Source organism: Dipteris shenzhenensis, chromosome 3, assembly GCF_047967505.1.
Source record: "Dipteris shenzhenensis isolate YYH24624 ecotype China chromosome 3, Dip_SZ_1.0, whole genome shotgun sequence".
Classification (NCBI taxonomy): domain Eukaryota; kingdom Viridiplantae; phylum Streptophyta; class Polypodiopsida; order Gleicheniales; family Dipteridaceae; genus Dipteris; species Dipteris shenzhenensis.
This window is the reverse complement of record NC_141598.1, coordinates 46,810,716-46,827,277: the sequence shown is the minus strand read 5'-3', so window position 1 is coordinate 46,827,277 and position 16,562 is coordinate 46,810,716. Positions and strand designations below refer to the sequence as shown.

Below are 16,562 nucleotides of genomic sequence, written 5' to 3'. Positions count from 1 at the left end.
TCACAATAAACTAATAAACAAGAGTTTGTGCAGAGTTTCTTTACAGCCCCCTTCCCCCTCCTTCAGGCAAGCCAAATAGATGAAAAAACAAGACTCCAATCTCACTACTTACTCATTTAAAAGCAGAGCACACTAGCCATTTCATGAAATACCAAACGTGGTCAAATTCAGACCCAAGCCAAACGAGCTTTAAAAAAGAACATCACCCAGGTGTTTTGATCTGTTCCCAAAAGTCCTTTGTCTCATAGGTGTACAGCTTCTTCTTGCCTGCAAGGGGAGTAAGAATATCTTGATCCAACCTCACAAAATCCGTTTGCACTGACCTGCAGAAATGCACAAGAACTTATTAATGGATTTACTAATCAACTTTCATCCCTATCTTACCACATGTCTGTAGATGGAAAGGGTAATTACTAATCAGAGATAAATTCATCCAATTGACATAATTTGACCTATACAATCAAATTATAACCGTTTAATGGAGAAACATTATATCACAAACTCTATCCTTGCAATAGCTTATTTTAGGGCCCTGTGATTTCTTTACCGTCTTTGAAATTGTTTATGTCATAGTTTCAACCCACCATGAAATCCTTTCTTTGCATACTACAACATGAGTTTGAATTAATCCTCAACGTCGAGGTTGTGATGGGAGTAAGCTAACCTCGTGTACTTATTTCTTCTCAAAGTTTTGGGCTCTGTGTTTATCTTTCAAACTTAAATTATTTGCACCCTTTTTAATATCTATAGGGTGTACTTTAAGAATAAGGGTACTCAGCTTCCTATTTTTGGCAAGGGGCCTACTATATAGAAGAAGGTGCACATTCTAATGGCAGCACTTTAGAGAGCTAAAATATTCACTTCAAAAAAAAACGTTGACCGTCTTTTCAAAAAGAAAAAAGAAACATGCATAGAACCTTACCTCATAATGAATAGCTTGACTCAAAATGTAACAAGGACTTCAAACCCTGTCTTGAGAGAACTAACCAAAAAAGATCTCCAAGACCATAGAGAAAAAGACGGAGTGCTATAGCGTCAATCACAAATGTTGGTTTCTAATCCAACGGCCCACACGATTGGAAAAAATGCCCTTACAAGGCACTTTCAACTTTGGCTTCACCTCGAGTACCACTCTCAATTATTATTATGACAAAAATTTGATAAGTGACGTATATTTGTAGCGTGTGACATCAAGCTAACCTTTTATCATACATAGGATTGCATCTCTTGGGCCGATAACATACCATCCATGGCTTGCTTTGTGACATGGAAGGCTGTGTGGTTGCCAGTTGGGCTGGATCTTTAAGGACGTGGAAGCAAATAAAGATCCTCAATCATGGAACTAAAGTAGCATTGTCATTAATCCATGCTTTATGCTTGCACGAAGCACATTAGGGTTGAGTATAACCTCATTGGTGAGAAGATTGACATAAGCTTGTCTATTCTCAAGTATCTTTATTTGTATGTTCAATAAGGAACTTGGCAGAGATCACTACGAGCATCTTCCTTATCTGCTCGTATCACGTCATAATGGCAGTCCATGGTTTAGACATTGAGGAAACACTCATATCAGGTCATAGTGATTGCCCATGGTTTGGACATTTAGGAAAGTCAATGCTCTGACTCTGCATCTATAGGTCCTAGCCATTGCCCACTTGAGTGCATACTACTGGTAGAGGTTAGGGTCTTATGTGCCCAATCAGAAGCTGTCAAGCCATGAGGATTTCAACATCACTATTGTAGCATAATGCGAACTCATGGCTTTGTCCAATTTGGGGGCACAGGACAATGCATATTGGTAAGCACACCTATGGCATAGGCAATATCAGACAAAAGACCGGCCCACAAGCTCTATGTGGAGCTTAGCCTTACACTTCCTTGCAGTGTCAAGCTGCCAACAAGCTGTCGATAAAGAGTATCATCAAACGGCTCTGCAGTGTCATGCTTCCTCAGCTTGCAAATATCTCCAATGAAGTGGTTGCTGGTTTGATGTCTTGCATCTTGAATGTATGCAATAGATTCCTCGGACGCTTCATTTGTGGCATGGAAATGCCGCCTTTTCTTAACCAAGAATCAAGTCCCACATAAATTGGAAATAGCCCCAAATCTGTCGTGTCAAAAGCACTTGTCAAGTGCGTGTAGGATCGATAAACAAGAGAGCGAGTACAAGGCACAAGAGTCGAAAGACAGCGGCTGTCACGTCAACTAGAGTGAAATGAAAAGAAAAGTACATAGTACTTGTAGGTAGACCCTAGGACTAAGTGTCCTAGGTGTCACATAGGACTAAGTGCCCTATGTGGCATAAAAGGCACAAAATACACTAAGTGCCTATAACTATGCCTACAAGGCACATACCAGGGCCCATAGGGCATCACTAGAACACTGAGAAGATGGCCTACAAACCCCCCTCCATGGTATGGGCTGAAGTATTCTGGAAACGTCTCAGAACACCTGGTATTTTCTGGTCATGGTGGTACATGTTCATCCAAAGGGATATAGCCACCTTTCTTCTTTGACTTATCTGCAGTATTTTTAGATGCATTGGAGGAATTGCCACTGCTATGCACACATTTAAGCTTGCCCATAGGCTTGGAAGGCTTGTCTCTTCCTGTCTGATATGAAGCAAATGCATGATCAGGAATCATAGCTTGTCTATTAGTTCAACTTTGCTCTTCCTGCAAAAGCAATGTGACTAGCTGATCAAAAGAGTAGTGATCTGGATTACCCATGGCCACTAATCGAAGGGTTGTAGCAAACCCTTGATATGTATCTGGCAGTCCATTCAATGTGGTACTGACAAGCTGAGAATTTGGCACCACCTCATCAATATTGGCAAGTTGTTCCATGAGGTCCTTGACCTTTGTCAGGTATGCATCCATAGAGTCACCTTCATTCATATTGACTTCCTGCAATTGCCTTCTTAAAAATGCAACACGTGCCTCATTGCGAATTTGATAAAGAGAAGCCAATTTGTCCCAAGCATCCTTTGCTGCCTGCAAGACCGGATGTGTGGAATAATGATTCGCAATACAAGAATGTGCATTTGCATCTCTTGCATCCTATCTTGATTGTTCCTGAGTTGGGGGGGGAGCAGCAGGGGTGCTAGAAGATAAGGCATCAGGAGGAGTACCCTCTGCAGAGGGACCAGCAGTAGAGGCAACCACCGTAGCATTGGTTGGCCTCAGATCAACCCCAGAAACAATATTCCAAAAGTGCCTTGCAACAAGAATATGTTTCATGAGATAAGACCACATCGGATAGTTGGTGCCATCCAACTTATCATCTTCACGAAGAATGCCACATAGATCATGATTGTTGCCAGCCATTGCAAAAGGGATACCCTGAAAAAGACCTGAAAACCCAAAAGCCTCAAGGCTATCACTCCAAAGAGCTGGCTGTCCAAAAATGACAGCAAACATCTGCAAATAAATATTCTAGCAAATTTCCAACCTAAATCAAAGGGCAAATACAGATTTGACCCAAATGTGACTGTGTCAGGCAATGTTCACTGCAAAAAACAGCAAATCTGGCAAAAGCCCTAAATTTAAATGAGGGCAAATAGGCCAAAGAGAGGGCAAATGCAAAAAAGCCCCAAATTTTGCTGAGATTTTTGCAAGTGTGACCCAATGTAGGATAATCTGACCCAATGTCCTGCAAATGTGACTCAATATCCTGCAATCTGACCCAAATATACTGCAATCAAACAAGAAATTGCAAACCAAATCCCAAATCTCTAGTGTTCTTGCAAGAAGTTGCAACTAGAGGAGATGAAAGGTATTGAAAGCCCCAAAATTTTGCCAAAGTCCTGTAAATGACTTCACACGTGCCAAACCTGTACAGAACTCTCGCGACAAGTACGGGCTGTACGGACAGCTGCTGTGTACGGACGGTGCAAGTGTCCGATGTACAGTGTACGTACAACGTACGGAGCAAGTACTATGTACGACGTACGACGCAATTACAACGTACGATGAAAGTACGTGGCTGTACGGAATGCAAGTACAAAGCAAGTACGATGTACGGAGCAGATACGTAACTGTACGGAACATGTTCGAAGCAAAGCGTATGGCTGTACGGAGAGTGTACGACACAGTACGGAGGAGGTACGGAACCTTCTGTATGGTTGTACGTCCTGTGTTGCATGTTGTGTGTATGGGCGTCCGTACAGTCGTACGGGCTGTACGGATGAAGGAGTGGATGCAAATCCGGGGGCAGGATACAAGTCGAACCAAGCTCTGATACCACTATAGGATCGATAAACGAGAGAGCAAGTACAAGGTACAAGAGTCGAAAGAGAGCAGCCGTCACGTCAACTAGAGTGAAATGAAAAGAAAAGTACATAGTACTTGTAGGTAGACCCTAGGACTAAGTGTCCTAGGTGTCACATAGGACTAAGTGTCCTATGTGGCATAAAAAGCACAAAATACACTAAGTGCCTATAACTATGCCTACAAGGCACATACCAGGGCCCATAGGGCATCACTAGAACAGGGAGAAGATGGCCTACAGTGCGCCTTGATTTCTTCCTAGTTTTTAAATTATTATTGCCAATGAGTACATTGTCATTCACACAAAGGATGAGTAAAATCAAATCGGTCACCTGAATATACATATGAGTTTCATTGGGAGTAGTGGAGAAGCCTCTATACAAATAAACACCTACTAAGAGAACAGAAGCCATAAAGTAAGCCTGCAATAATTGTGCTCTTGTCCAATAAATAAAAATCCTTGGGGCTCCTGCACGTAAACTTACACTATGAGGCCCCCATTCACAAAGCAACTTGACATCCATCTGATAAAATTTCCACCGCAAAGTACAGCAAAAGACATAACTGTGCAGATATTGGTCACCCTGGAAACTATAGCGAAGATCTGTTCATAGCCAACCCCTTCCTCCTGGGCACACCCCTTGGCCACAGAAATTAGAATGGGCTTTAAGCTTTTCCACTATCTAATCTAAGAAATTATAGACCCATTTGGTGCCCGCAAATTCATGCCTGCAAATGGGTCCACCAAGTTTGGTGTACCATTGTTGGTAATAGATCATAGTCAGATTCCATAGCCTTTTGCCATGATGCATGGACTTTAGCATCCTCACATGGCTATGGTTTTGTAGCATCCATCACACTGCTCATTCGATGCATAATTGACCCTCTTCATTCACAAGCATGCTGGCTGCCCTAGTTCTGCCCAAAGTGGGCTCTGCATGGCTATCTTGAGCTGTATTCATACCATCGAAGTACCTTTTTTGCATCCCTTGCTGCGCCATCTGTGAGCTGAACGAATTCTCCCTTTGGACCCAAGAAGGGGTGCACATCTGGTGCATATGGGGTAAGTTGTTCTTCACCATATGACTGACAGGCATCTCATCAACTCAGCATTCAAAGGTGTGTCCACAAGGGGATAGGCGGCTGCATGGAAGACAACATCGAGGCTGTTCATTATCTTTTTGGTAGTGGACTATGGGTTCCAGACTCAAAAGCTCTTACTTTCATAGCTATATCCCACAAATACGCATTTTAACGCCCTTCTCATGAAGTTTTATTTTCTACTCAAAAACCAAGATCTCTTACTTTCATTGCGATATCCCACAAATACACATTTTGACGCCCTTGTCATTAAGTTTTATTTTCTACTCGAAAACCAAAGCAAAGGAAAAGATTTACAAAATTTAAGATGACCAGCCTTGGTGTTGCTGGTAATATACGTGGCTGTGACTACAGGTTCACCCCAACATGCTTTACACCACTTTTAGCTTGAGCAAACATCCGGCCATCTCCAAAGTTGTCATTTTCCTTCTCCATTTTGTGGTGAAGTGTACAGTACTGAAGTCTGATGCGTTATGCCACATGCTTTGCAACATCCGTTGAGAGGCCTTGACATTTGCAAGCTAGCTCTTTTAGTCTCATCCCTCAGGATACTAAGTCAGCATAATTTCATGGGCATCTTCAACTTGATAAAGGCTTCCTATTATTTGTACTTACCATAGTTGCAATGAAACGCGTTTTTTATTGTTTGAAACGTTGCCAAACGTTTGGAAATAAAAAACGCGTTTTTTTCATAGTGGTTTTTGGGGCAAAAGGCCCTAAGATCAATTTTTTGCCCTATTTTTTATCAAAACAATCGAAGGAGCTGTCGCCATCACGCTTTGTTGAAAAACGCCTTCCCAGACTCACTTCCAAGTGTACGAACATATTAGATTGCTGAAGTGTTTTCCTCTATGCTCCTCACTGTTCGGGGTGCCATTAGTGCCTGTAATCATGCGTTTAAGGTCCCAAGAATGTGTACTTATATAGTAGGCATACAATTCTTGGTAAAATAGGCGCCTGAGAAAAATTTTGAATCATAACACATTTGGAAAATTTTCCAAACGTGACGTTTCCAAACATGTAGCAACTATGGTACTTACTACTATTATATTCAATTCCTAGATAGCAAAAATTTAAGACAAGTGTCAGTACTAATGTCTGATGTGTTATGCCACATTCCTTGCAACATCTTTTGATAGGCCTTGACAATGGTGAGCTAGCTCTTTTAGTCTCATCCCTCAAGATACTGAGTCATGGACATTTTCACCTTGATAAAGGCTATCTGTTATTTTGTACTGTTATCTTCAATTCCAAAATATAAAACTTTATGTCCCTTCTCTGTGGACCACGTGAGGCTACACAGAATTTGTATCACAATAATATTCAATTTCTAGGGAGAAGAATTTAGGTCTCTTCCCACGTGGATTACACACTTGTATCCTTCTTGCCATGGCCACTATGGTATTTTTGAAGATATTACACTTGCAAACAATGAATCGATAGGAGAAAATTGATGCAACAAACAATGTCCTTTTTCTTTCTTTCTTTCATGTTTCTTTCTTCCTTCTTCATACTCTCTTTTTTTCCTGTTTTTCAATTTGAAATATCGGACGTTATGGTTGGGGGCAGGGGGGACGAGCATTTTCCGAGCGAAATCTTCTGAGCGAAAACTTCCGAGCGAAGGAAAAAAAAAGCTTCCATGCAAAAATATGACAAAAATGGATCAGAAGAAAGCATAGTTTCACTTGGAAATATGCAGAGTATTATAGCAATGCCTATTTTATACACAAATCTTTACGTGAATCTTTGGGAATAGTGAGAACATAATGGGATGGCTTTTGAAGAAACCCACATGTAGAGTAGACTTCTCTATGAAAATTCCCTTATGATCCTTCTTACAACTTTTACTTAATAGGGGGTGACATTGAAAAACCTCTCTCAACCTATCTTCATGAAAGGGTTTCTTCAAAGAAAACTCATTGAAGCAAGCCATCCAGGTGGTTTCGCCAGCGAAACCCCTTTGAAGTAGGTCTTCCAAGGTAGTTTCATTGGCAAAACTACCTTGAATAGCACTTTTAAAAGTGACATAACTTTCACATCCAATGTCCAAATATAGTCACTCAGCCGCTCAAATGCACTCAAATTGATCGGAATATCCCATTTGAGCACATCTACGAAGTTATATTATGTAAAATCTTGCATATATAGTATTAAATATTACATGTATTTTATGAGAGCGATATATAAGCCCAAGTTAATACTTATTTATAGTAATTTAAACTTCTTTAGAAACATGTCCATAAATATCTTGTTATTTATGCTTTAAAAACACTAGAAAGATATTGCCATATGATATAAATGTGTTAATAAGTAATTATATATGTATAGTATTATTACATTGAGAGTGATTATGAGGGATGTTTCTTAAAGGAATTATTTTTCAACACTTTTTTAAGGTAATAACACGGAGAGATGTCTATGAATAAGAAAATTTATGTTGTGTAAAAATGAATGAGTGACTACTCTCTAAATTTTTATGATAAAGGGATCTAGTTCTAGTGAAAACAAAAGTATTAAAACCATGTTTCCTAAAGAAATACAATTTTTTAAAACTCTTGAAAAACACGCTCGGATAAACCTGCTCATAGGTTTTTGCTCGTAAAATTGACGCATCCGCAGGGAGGCATTATCTAAAGACTTTATTCATGTAAATAAATGAAGGCTCTTGACTACTTAGAAAAAAGACTCACTTGGTTGTTATTTGAAGAGCTTCAAAACTGGAGACCCGTCGAAGTGTTGCTGAAACACAGATAGTATTTGCATTGTTAGAACTCAAATCCAAGCAAATACCTCCCCACAAAAACTATTTGTCAACTCAAACTAATTAAGGTGAAAAGTCCAATATTTTGATACAAGAATTTGAATCCCTCTACCCTTTCTTTTGCAAAGAAGATTAATTGATTAGAAAATTTCAGAACTCTCCAATGTTAGCCCCAACTTACAAGCTCTTCCAATTTGGACCTCATCACTAAATGAACAAATGTAAACTTTCTTCTCTATAAACGGACAAAGGAGGCAATAGACAATGGCATGCTTTTCTTGTACACCCATAGATACTACACCCGAGTGACAACTTTGTACTGAGTCCATCATTCTTGAATGAAATTCTAACCTAAGTAACAAGACCTACTCTATATTGCATCTTGATGCTTAAGCTTTCTCGGTCGGGAGGCCGAAACAAGTGATAATGTTGCAAAAAAGCATTGGCACATGGTCTGAGGCAGCTCAAGTTCAGGAAGGCCAGGTCACAGCAAAGAAATCAGCATTTCAGTCATCATTGTCAAAACACCTCTCTCACCTTTTGCCTGCTTCCCAATATGCTAAACAAACAAATTGGCAATTCCATCAGATGCTCCTCTTATGCAACTTGCTTTTGGTGAGGAGTCTTGTCAACCTTTTGTTATCATGTCCCAACCTCCACTGCAAAGCAAAGTGAAGATTGAGAGGCAACCTCTCCTCTAGCACTTACAAGTTAGGGTTCTAGATGATGAGATGATGAGATGATTGGGCCCACTAATTGCAGGCCTTATGCCCAATTCGGTTTTATCATGATCAAGATTTGATTACAACTGACTTCCAAAAGTAACCAAATGTTCAGTGATACAACTTTATAGGGTCAGCCAACTACCATATTTAGAAGCGTGAGATTAAGAATTGCCATTTAGCTCCAACCTTTGGGAGATTGTGGATGGCACAAAACAAAATCCGAACGACATGTGCTAAAAAATAGCAAACAAAGTGAGAAGAAAAAGAACTTAGAAGCATCATTCTCTCTATGAAAGTATGATATTCGGATGCCACTTGGAAAGTCCTAAAGGACCTGTACCCAGCAAAGAATACAACCTAGTGTTCTTTTAAATTGTATTTGGCTCATCACCACAAAGCATTGACAGACTCTGATCGGCAAAGTATTTGGCTCTCACAGCTCTCCCATCAGATCAAATGCCTCACGTTAGAGACAACAGACTTCTTGGTAGGGGTTTCTTTCAGTTGGACTTAGCCCAAAAGTTGCCACATCTGTCCTTTTACTTAGCCCCCTTCCCATTGGGAGAGACAAGAAGGTGTTCATGTATGATCATCGCCTTCATTTTGATCTAGTTCTCAAGGACCAGAAATATTCCATCCCCACCATTTGGTTCCACTTCCTTTCTAAAGTGTATTTCAAGCTTCTTGACACAATTGGCAAAGCTAGGCAAGTCCTCAAGGTCCCCCTAACTTTTGACAACCCTTTCGTTTGCACAGCACGCATCCCTGTGTTGAATACGCAAGGGTGGTGATTCACCCTTGCACAATATGTTTGTTCTTGTTCACAATGAGGGAGTTGCAGATAACACTGGTCTGGCTCATAGAAGGAATTTTTTTAGTTAGCACCTACTAGAGCAATAACAGACCAAGCTCTTTGAAGGTAAGTGGCTTGGACCTTCCTCCAACTATTGAAGTCAAATGTTATAGCTTTTTGGAAGTTTAACGAGCATGCCAATTGCTGCTACTTTCCTATCATCTACCACCAGTTGATCTCGTAGAAACTTCACCGTCACCAAGTGACAGTTGACAGACTTCCCTGCATCCATCTTCAGCGTATCTGGTTGATTCTAGAGTGTCACTATCTGTGCTGCATTGTTGGTCTCGAACAAAATCTCCAATATTGTCCAGGCCTCAACTGCAGGCACTCTTAACTACATGTGCATAAGCATTCAATAGTACCAGTCCCTTATGTCCATTGAATCTGCATCCTTTACAACCTTGCCCGTGGCATCCACATGATCTGCTTCAGCTCCACTCCTCTACTTCATATGCCTTCTTGCAACCACGTGGCTCTGAATCATTATCTGCCAGATCAAATAGTTGGTCCGTCCCAACATTCCCAACTCACCAAAATTAGGAAATCCGCATGCAGGATACCATTTCGCAATATGTAGATCATCTTGCCAATCACAAAGCATACTACACCAAACTTGATAGATGGTATACCTGTTTGAACAAAAGTCACCTTAGTCTCTCAAATCTTCCTTAGTGGTTTCTATCAGTCTTCGAGGCTTTGTATCCATAGATCTCCTAGCCCTATTATCTATTAGAATATACAACGCTAGGTTCTTACAGCGTAATTCCCAGAGAGGAAAACTTCCATGCACACAAGTATACCTCAAAGAAACACACAGATCTGGGAGAGTATGTACAGCCAAGTCAACAGCCCGAATTTCATGTACATCTAATGCTCCAAATAGGACAGAACTGAATAAAAAAGGTATGCTTAATGTCCCTCACACCTGCACCAGAATGTTGTCATGTTTGGTACCCAAGTGTGGAGCTGCTCGCACATTCTGCTTCCTTCCTGCTGTTTTTGAGTGCTCTTTCTCTAGGCTCTAGAGGGGAGGGGGGGGTTGGGGGCTTGGTCCCCTCCCTCCATGCTGGCCGACCCAGCTCTAGAAACCTGAAATACAAGGCACTAAGATCCTAAATATGCATGGTTTCATGGTATTTGGAAGAAAAAGGACTGCACAGGAGGACCATAGGATAGGATATCAAAGAGGGATGGAACGGGATTTTATTGATGGATAGCTCACCCTTACTTAACTTACAACTTTTTCTAAACATAGAACTCCTTCTCAACATTCAACTCCTAAATAGATTTCCTAACCCTACCCTACTTTTTAATCCTACAAAACCCATTTCTAAAACCTTTTTACCACCCACGGAGGTGAGAACCTCTATCAAACCCAGTGGAACCCCTCCCTTCATCAAATGAGCTTATGTAAGAACCGTTTCCTATGCTTAAGCCTACATCTCTAACCAGATTATGACCTGAGGCCTTATGCTACTCTTTTGAATACCTATGCTATGAAAATTTATGTGGCAGCTTGCTATTTTGCCCCTCCCCAACTCTTTATCTTTCCAAAAAAATGGTAGTATCTCTGAAGCAAACTCCTTGTTGGACTCAAAAATATACAGGAAAGTACCCTAGGCAAGGAATGATCGATATAGCAAGAGATTTCAATGCTAATATCATATGAGAGCAATAGATTTTTCTGCTAGCACTACGGACAATGGAAGACAAGAATGCACTTTGGATTTCACATACTTAAAATTGGATGTCTGTCTATGCATCATCCATATACATGTTGGTGAATCAATGACTTCCATGCCCAAGAAATATTTCAGCTGTCCTAAATCCTTCATGTCAAATTCTTCTGCCAATCTTTTCTTTATAACTGAAATTTCTCCATCATTGTCACCTGTGATGATTAAATCATCCACATAAATCATTATCACCACAATACCTCCATCTGTGTGCTCAACCTAAAGTGAATAATCAGCTTTGACTAGCTGAAGTTCAGACTTAGCAATAGTTTTCTCCGGTGCTTGCTTTAAACTATAAAGTGCTCTTTTCAGCTTGCGCACACAGTCTGGTAACTAGGGATGAACATACCCTAGGGCTGATGCATGTATACCTCCTCCTTCAATGTGCCATTTAGAAAGGCATTTTTTATATAACCTTCAGCCATACATGGCTACTAAGGCAATCACTGCTCTTGTGGTAGTCATCTTGGCAACCGGCCTGAAAGTCTCATCATAATCGAAGCCATAGGCTTGAGCATATCCCTTGGCTACCAACCTTTCCTTGTATCTCCCTATTGTACCATCAGATCTGCACTTTACTTTGTACACCCATTTAGATGCAATAGCCTTCTTCCAGGTGGCAACTTAACTAAATTCCACGTCTTGTTCTTCACAACTGCATTCATTACTTCATCCATTGCACTTTCCCAATCCTTATTGCCAATAACCTCTTCACAATTTGCCAGCTCCACATGCTGAATTTTAGATACCACGTAAGCATAGTGCATCTTCAAGAAACCTGTTTACGTGAGCCTCTCAATTGGTTGTCTTACTCTTTCTGACTTTCTTACTTGTGGCTTAAACTGCTTTGTGCTTATTTTCTTGCATGTGGCGTTAGGTGTTTTTCTACACCCTTCTTAACTCCTAGGGTATACACCAATGACATACCATTTTGATCATCAAGGCTCTCAATACTATAGCTGTCCGCATGTACATCCTCATAAATCTTTTGCTTGCCTTTATCCTTGGCATTACTTCTTAGCCTTCTTGACCATGGGCTGATGTTAGTACTTTCCTCCATCTCAGATGGGCCATAACTCCTGGCTTACTTGCTTGGCAACCATATGAATAGGCATATCCATATACGTATCCTCTTTCTCATCAATGACAGCTACTGTTGGTCTATACCAAGACTCTTTTTCATCAAACACAACATCCCTACTCACGAATACTTCTCTAGTCTAAGGGTTGAGGCATCTATACCCTGTATATACCTAGATGAATCCAAGAACATTCCCAAACTCATCCTCTAAAAGCACAACATAGTGCAGTTTCAATCTCACAATAGTCACTCATAAGATTGAAAACCATAAACTCCATCATGCATAGCAGGGACTAGCTACAATGACATCCCCACTGACGTCATCAGCGCCCAACAGTGGGTGTAGACCATAGTATAAAAGCATGCTCTCACACATACAAATCCACACACCCACACATACTTGAGCGTCCGCCATGACGAAGGCTAGCACTAAAGGAGAAGGCTAATCAAAAAGTAGTGCAAATCTCTTCATTCAAGCTACAACTGCTTGTGAAGTCTAAAAACGATTTCATTTTAGTCTCTCCCAAACGAGCATCTATACCCTGTAGGCCATTCTATAGGCCTTGTTACAGTCAGTTAGGTCTATTGGTATAGTTAGTTCATGTACCACCTAGATCAGTTAGGATACTTAGTCCAGTTAGAGCATTTAGCCCTAGGGTTTTGTCATATTGGCTCCCTCTTGAGCCTCCATTCCTTGTAGCAGCATTTTCAATATAGCAGCTCGTTTTTTTGTTCTTTCACTAATTTTCTGAGCTTCCATTGCTTGCCCTAGCCAACAGTGGTATCAGAGCAGGTTAAAGTTCCACCCTCCAACCATTGGCAGCCTCCCCGAGCTTTTGTCCTCGCCTTTGGAGCTGTTTTGGCAGCCTTTTCAATCTGTACGGAAGATTTTCGTCACACGTGTGGGCATTGAATGCTATTCCGTACAGTTCTGTCACCAAAAACCGTTTCTTTAGGGCTGCTGCTGCATATTCGACTGCCACAAGTGATCATTCTTCAGCTGGCTCTGCATTTGAGCCCTCAACTGACCTGTTTGCATCACCGCCTTCACACGTGTGCTGCACGGCCGGCCTTACAGTCTGTACGGACAACAAGGTTTGCATTTATTATCTGTACTTGCAGTATTCGTCGCACGTGTGAGCCATACAGGTCTGCAGTTTGCAGCACGGACGCTGACAGGTGCCATTAATACAGTATGGACTGCTAACAGGTTCATTTAATGCAGTACAGACTACTAACATGAGCATTGAATGCTGTACGGACTGTGTATTGTGCATTTATTGCTGTAAGAAATTGACAATAGGCCATTTTCTGACAGTACGGAAATCTGTGTTGTCTTTAGTGCTGTACGCTGGCATTTGGCATTTGCTTGAGCCCTTTCAAGGTGCCTATAGCACCGAATTTCAGCTTTGGAGCCTGCTATAACATTTCAGGGCAACTATCTCCATCTACCTTGGTGTTTGGGTCTTGTTGCTACACTTTGGACAATTGAAGGTCACACATTTCAGCATTTGGGACTGGTTATTGCACTCTTGAAGTGAAAGCCTTGAGGCTTGTGCAGTCACTAGTACTTGCAATTGAGAGTTGTATCTTTCTTTTTTGGAAGCCCAAATGAGCAACTAATTTTCTAACATTCGCCTCCTTTGTTCGTTGTGATACTTCTTCTCTATTTGCATCAATGGCTAGTAGCAAAGATGACCTTTTTGGGATGCTTGGTACTGATGACAAGCTTGATGGCACCAATCACCCCATATGGTCATACCTGATGGGGCATGTATTGGTTGCCAAGAATCTATGGCACATTGTTACAGGCTCTGAGGCCAGGCCTACATGTAATGCAGCTTCTAGAGCTACACCTCCTGCCTCTGGTACTACAGAACTGCTTCAGGCTCTTCAAGTGAAGGCTCTCATGCTAATTTTGGAGCAACTGCATCTTCTACTACAGGTACTCTGCCTTCTACATAGGAGCAAATTCAATGGGATGGTCGTGATGCCAAAGCACATGCCTTGATTGCTCTTTCAGTCAAAAGGGTTATTATCCTCATATCCGGTCTTGCAAGACAGCTAAGCAAGCATGGGATCAGCTTGCATCCTTATATCAGGTGCGGAATGAGGCCATGGTTGCCTATCTTTGCAAGCAGTTGAAAGACTTGAAGCTTGAAGAGAGTGGTAACATGGATGCCTATCTCACTAATGTGAAGGATTTGAAAGAGCAATTGGCCAATATTGATCAGACTATGCCTGATTCTCAACTTGTTTCTAGTACCCTTGATGGGTTGCTTAATTCTTATCAGGGCTTTGCTACTACATTGAGGTTGGTTGTAGGTGGCAATGCCAACCATTTTTCTTTTGACCAGCTGGTTGCTCTTCTCCTTCAGGAGCAAAGTCGTGCAAATCGCAATGCTTCTATGGCTAGTGATCAAGCCTTTACTACCCAACATAAACACAAAGGCAAAGGCAAGGTTTCAGCTGGTAAACCCCCTCATTCACATGCTGATCATTCTCATGGTGCCTCTTCTTCATCAATAACAAAAAGAAGAGGAGATGTAACCATTGCAGGAAACCTGGGCTTATCTCTGAATACAGGAAGAGAATTGCATCTGAAAAGAAGAAGAAAGAGTCTGGTCTTACACTATCTGGTTCTCCTAGTGCAGAAGATCGACATGAGTCAGCTAATTTTGCACAATACCAGCACTGGGATTTCTTGGTTACATGTCAGTATAATCCTGATGTTCATGATGTTCATGATGCCTACAAGGCAGTTTTTAATGTTCATGATGCCTGGTTCTTTGATAGTGATGCTAGCAAGGGCATTACTTCCTCCAGAAAGTTATTCAGCTCACTTGAGCATACATCTAAGGGGGGGAGTGTCACATGTGCCAATAATGCCTCATATACCGTGAAAGGTATTGGACAAGTAGCTCTTACTTCTGTTTCTAGTGGTCTTGTCACTCTAGAGAATGTGGTTTATGTTCCAGGCATTCGCAAAAACCTCATTTCTATTTCAGCCATAGCTACATGTGGCTATCAGGTCCTTTTTTATGGTGTTCGGTGTGCAGTGTATGATGCTACACATGCCTTTACCATGGTCTTGACTGACACATTGACTAGAGGTCTATATAGACTCGATGCTTATGACAGATGTTTGGATGATGCTATACTTGATGGGACTTTGGTGAAGTTATATAAGGATGGTATGGTTGTTGATCTTCCCAAATTGCATATACCTTCAAAGCATGTTCATGAACCTTGCTTGCTTGGTAGATGCACCGTTTTGTGTTTCCGAAGGATGGGAGAGTTCGTGCTTCACGCAAGCTTTATCTGGTTCATAGTGATGTTTGTGGACCCATGAGGATTGCAGCTCTTGGGGGATTCTATTACTTTGTTACATTCATTGATGACTTCACTAGGTACACTTGGATTTTCGCATTGAAATCCAAATCTGAAGTTTCTTCATGCTTCAAGCATTTTATTGCCTTGACTGAGAATGAGAATGGGCTGCACATTGCTCACATTAATAAAGACAGGGGGGGTGAATATATGTCAAAGGAGTTTGCTATTTTTTTAGCTTCACGTGGCATACATCATCGATGCACGGTGCCTTATACTCCTCAACAGAATCCCGTGGGTGAGCGGAAGCATAGATTAGTGATGGAGATGGCCAAGTGCATGTTGAAAGGCAAGCATTTGTGTAACAAGTTGTGGTTGGATGCCGTTGTGTGTGCTAGTTACATTTTGAATACATGTCCCACAAAGGCATTGCAGACTACCACACCTTATGAGGCTTGGACAGGTCGTAAGCCTTGCATTTCTCAGATGAGGACATTTGGATGTTTGGCGTATGCCCATGTGCCTTCTTAGACATGCACCAAGTTGGATGATAAAACTATCAAGTGCATTTTTATTGGGTATTGTTAGAAACATGGTGGAAGGGAGGAGAGAGAGAGAGAGAGAGAGAGAAAGAAGGAAATTTTATTAAAGGTCCACGGAAGGCCATACATGGCCTGTGGGACACAAAATCATCCGAAAGGAAA

The 16,562-nt window shown here is 41.2% G+C and overlaps 1 protein-coding gene across 1 annotated transcript in view; it reads right to left on the bottom strand.

Moving 5' to 3' along the window:
* Window positions 1-16,562, bottom strand: part of LOC147903896 (uncharacterized) — an 88,263-nt gene that overhangs the window by 11,122 nt on the left and 60,579 nt on the right. Inside the window, exons 10-11 of the mRNA XM_087372615.1 lie at window positions 8,060-8,108; window positions 207-323 (exon numbers count right to left, since the gene is read on the bottom strand). Of these exons, the coding sequence (XP_087228741.1) occupies window positions 207-323; window positions 8,060-8,108 (166 nt within the window). The remainder of the gene's footprint in view (window positions 1-206; window positions 324-8,059; window positions 8,109-16,562) is intronic.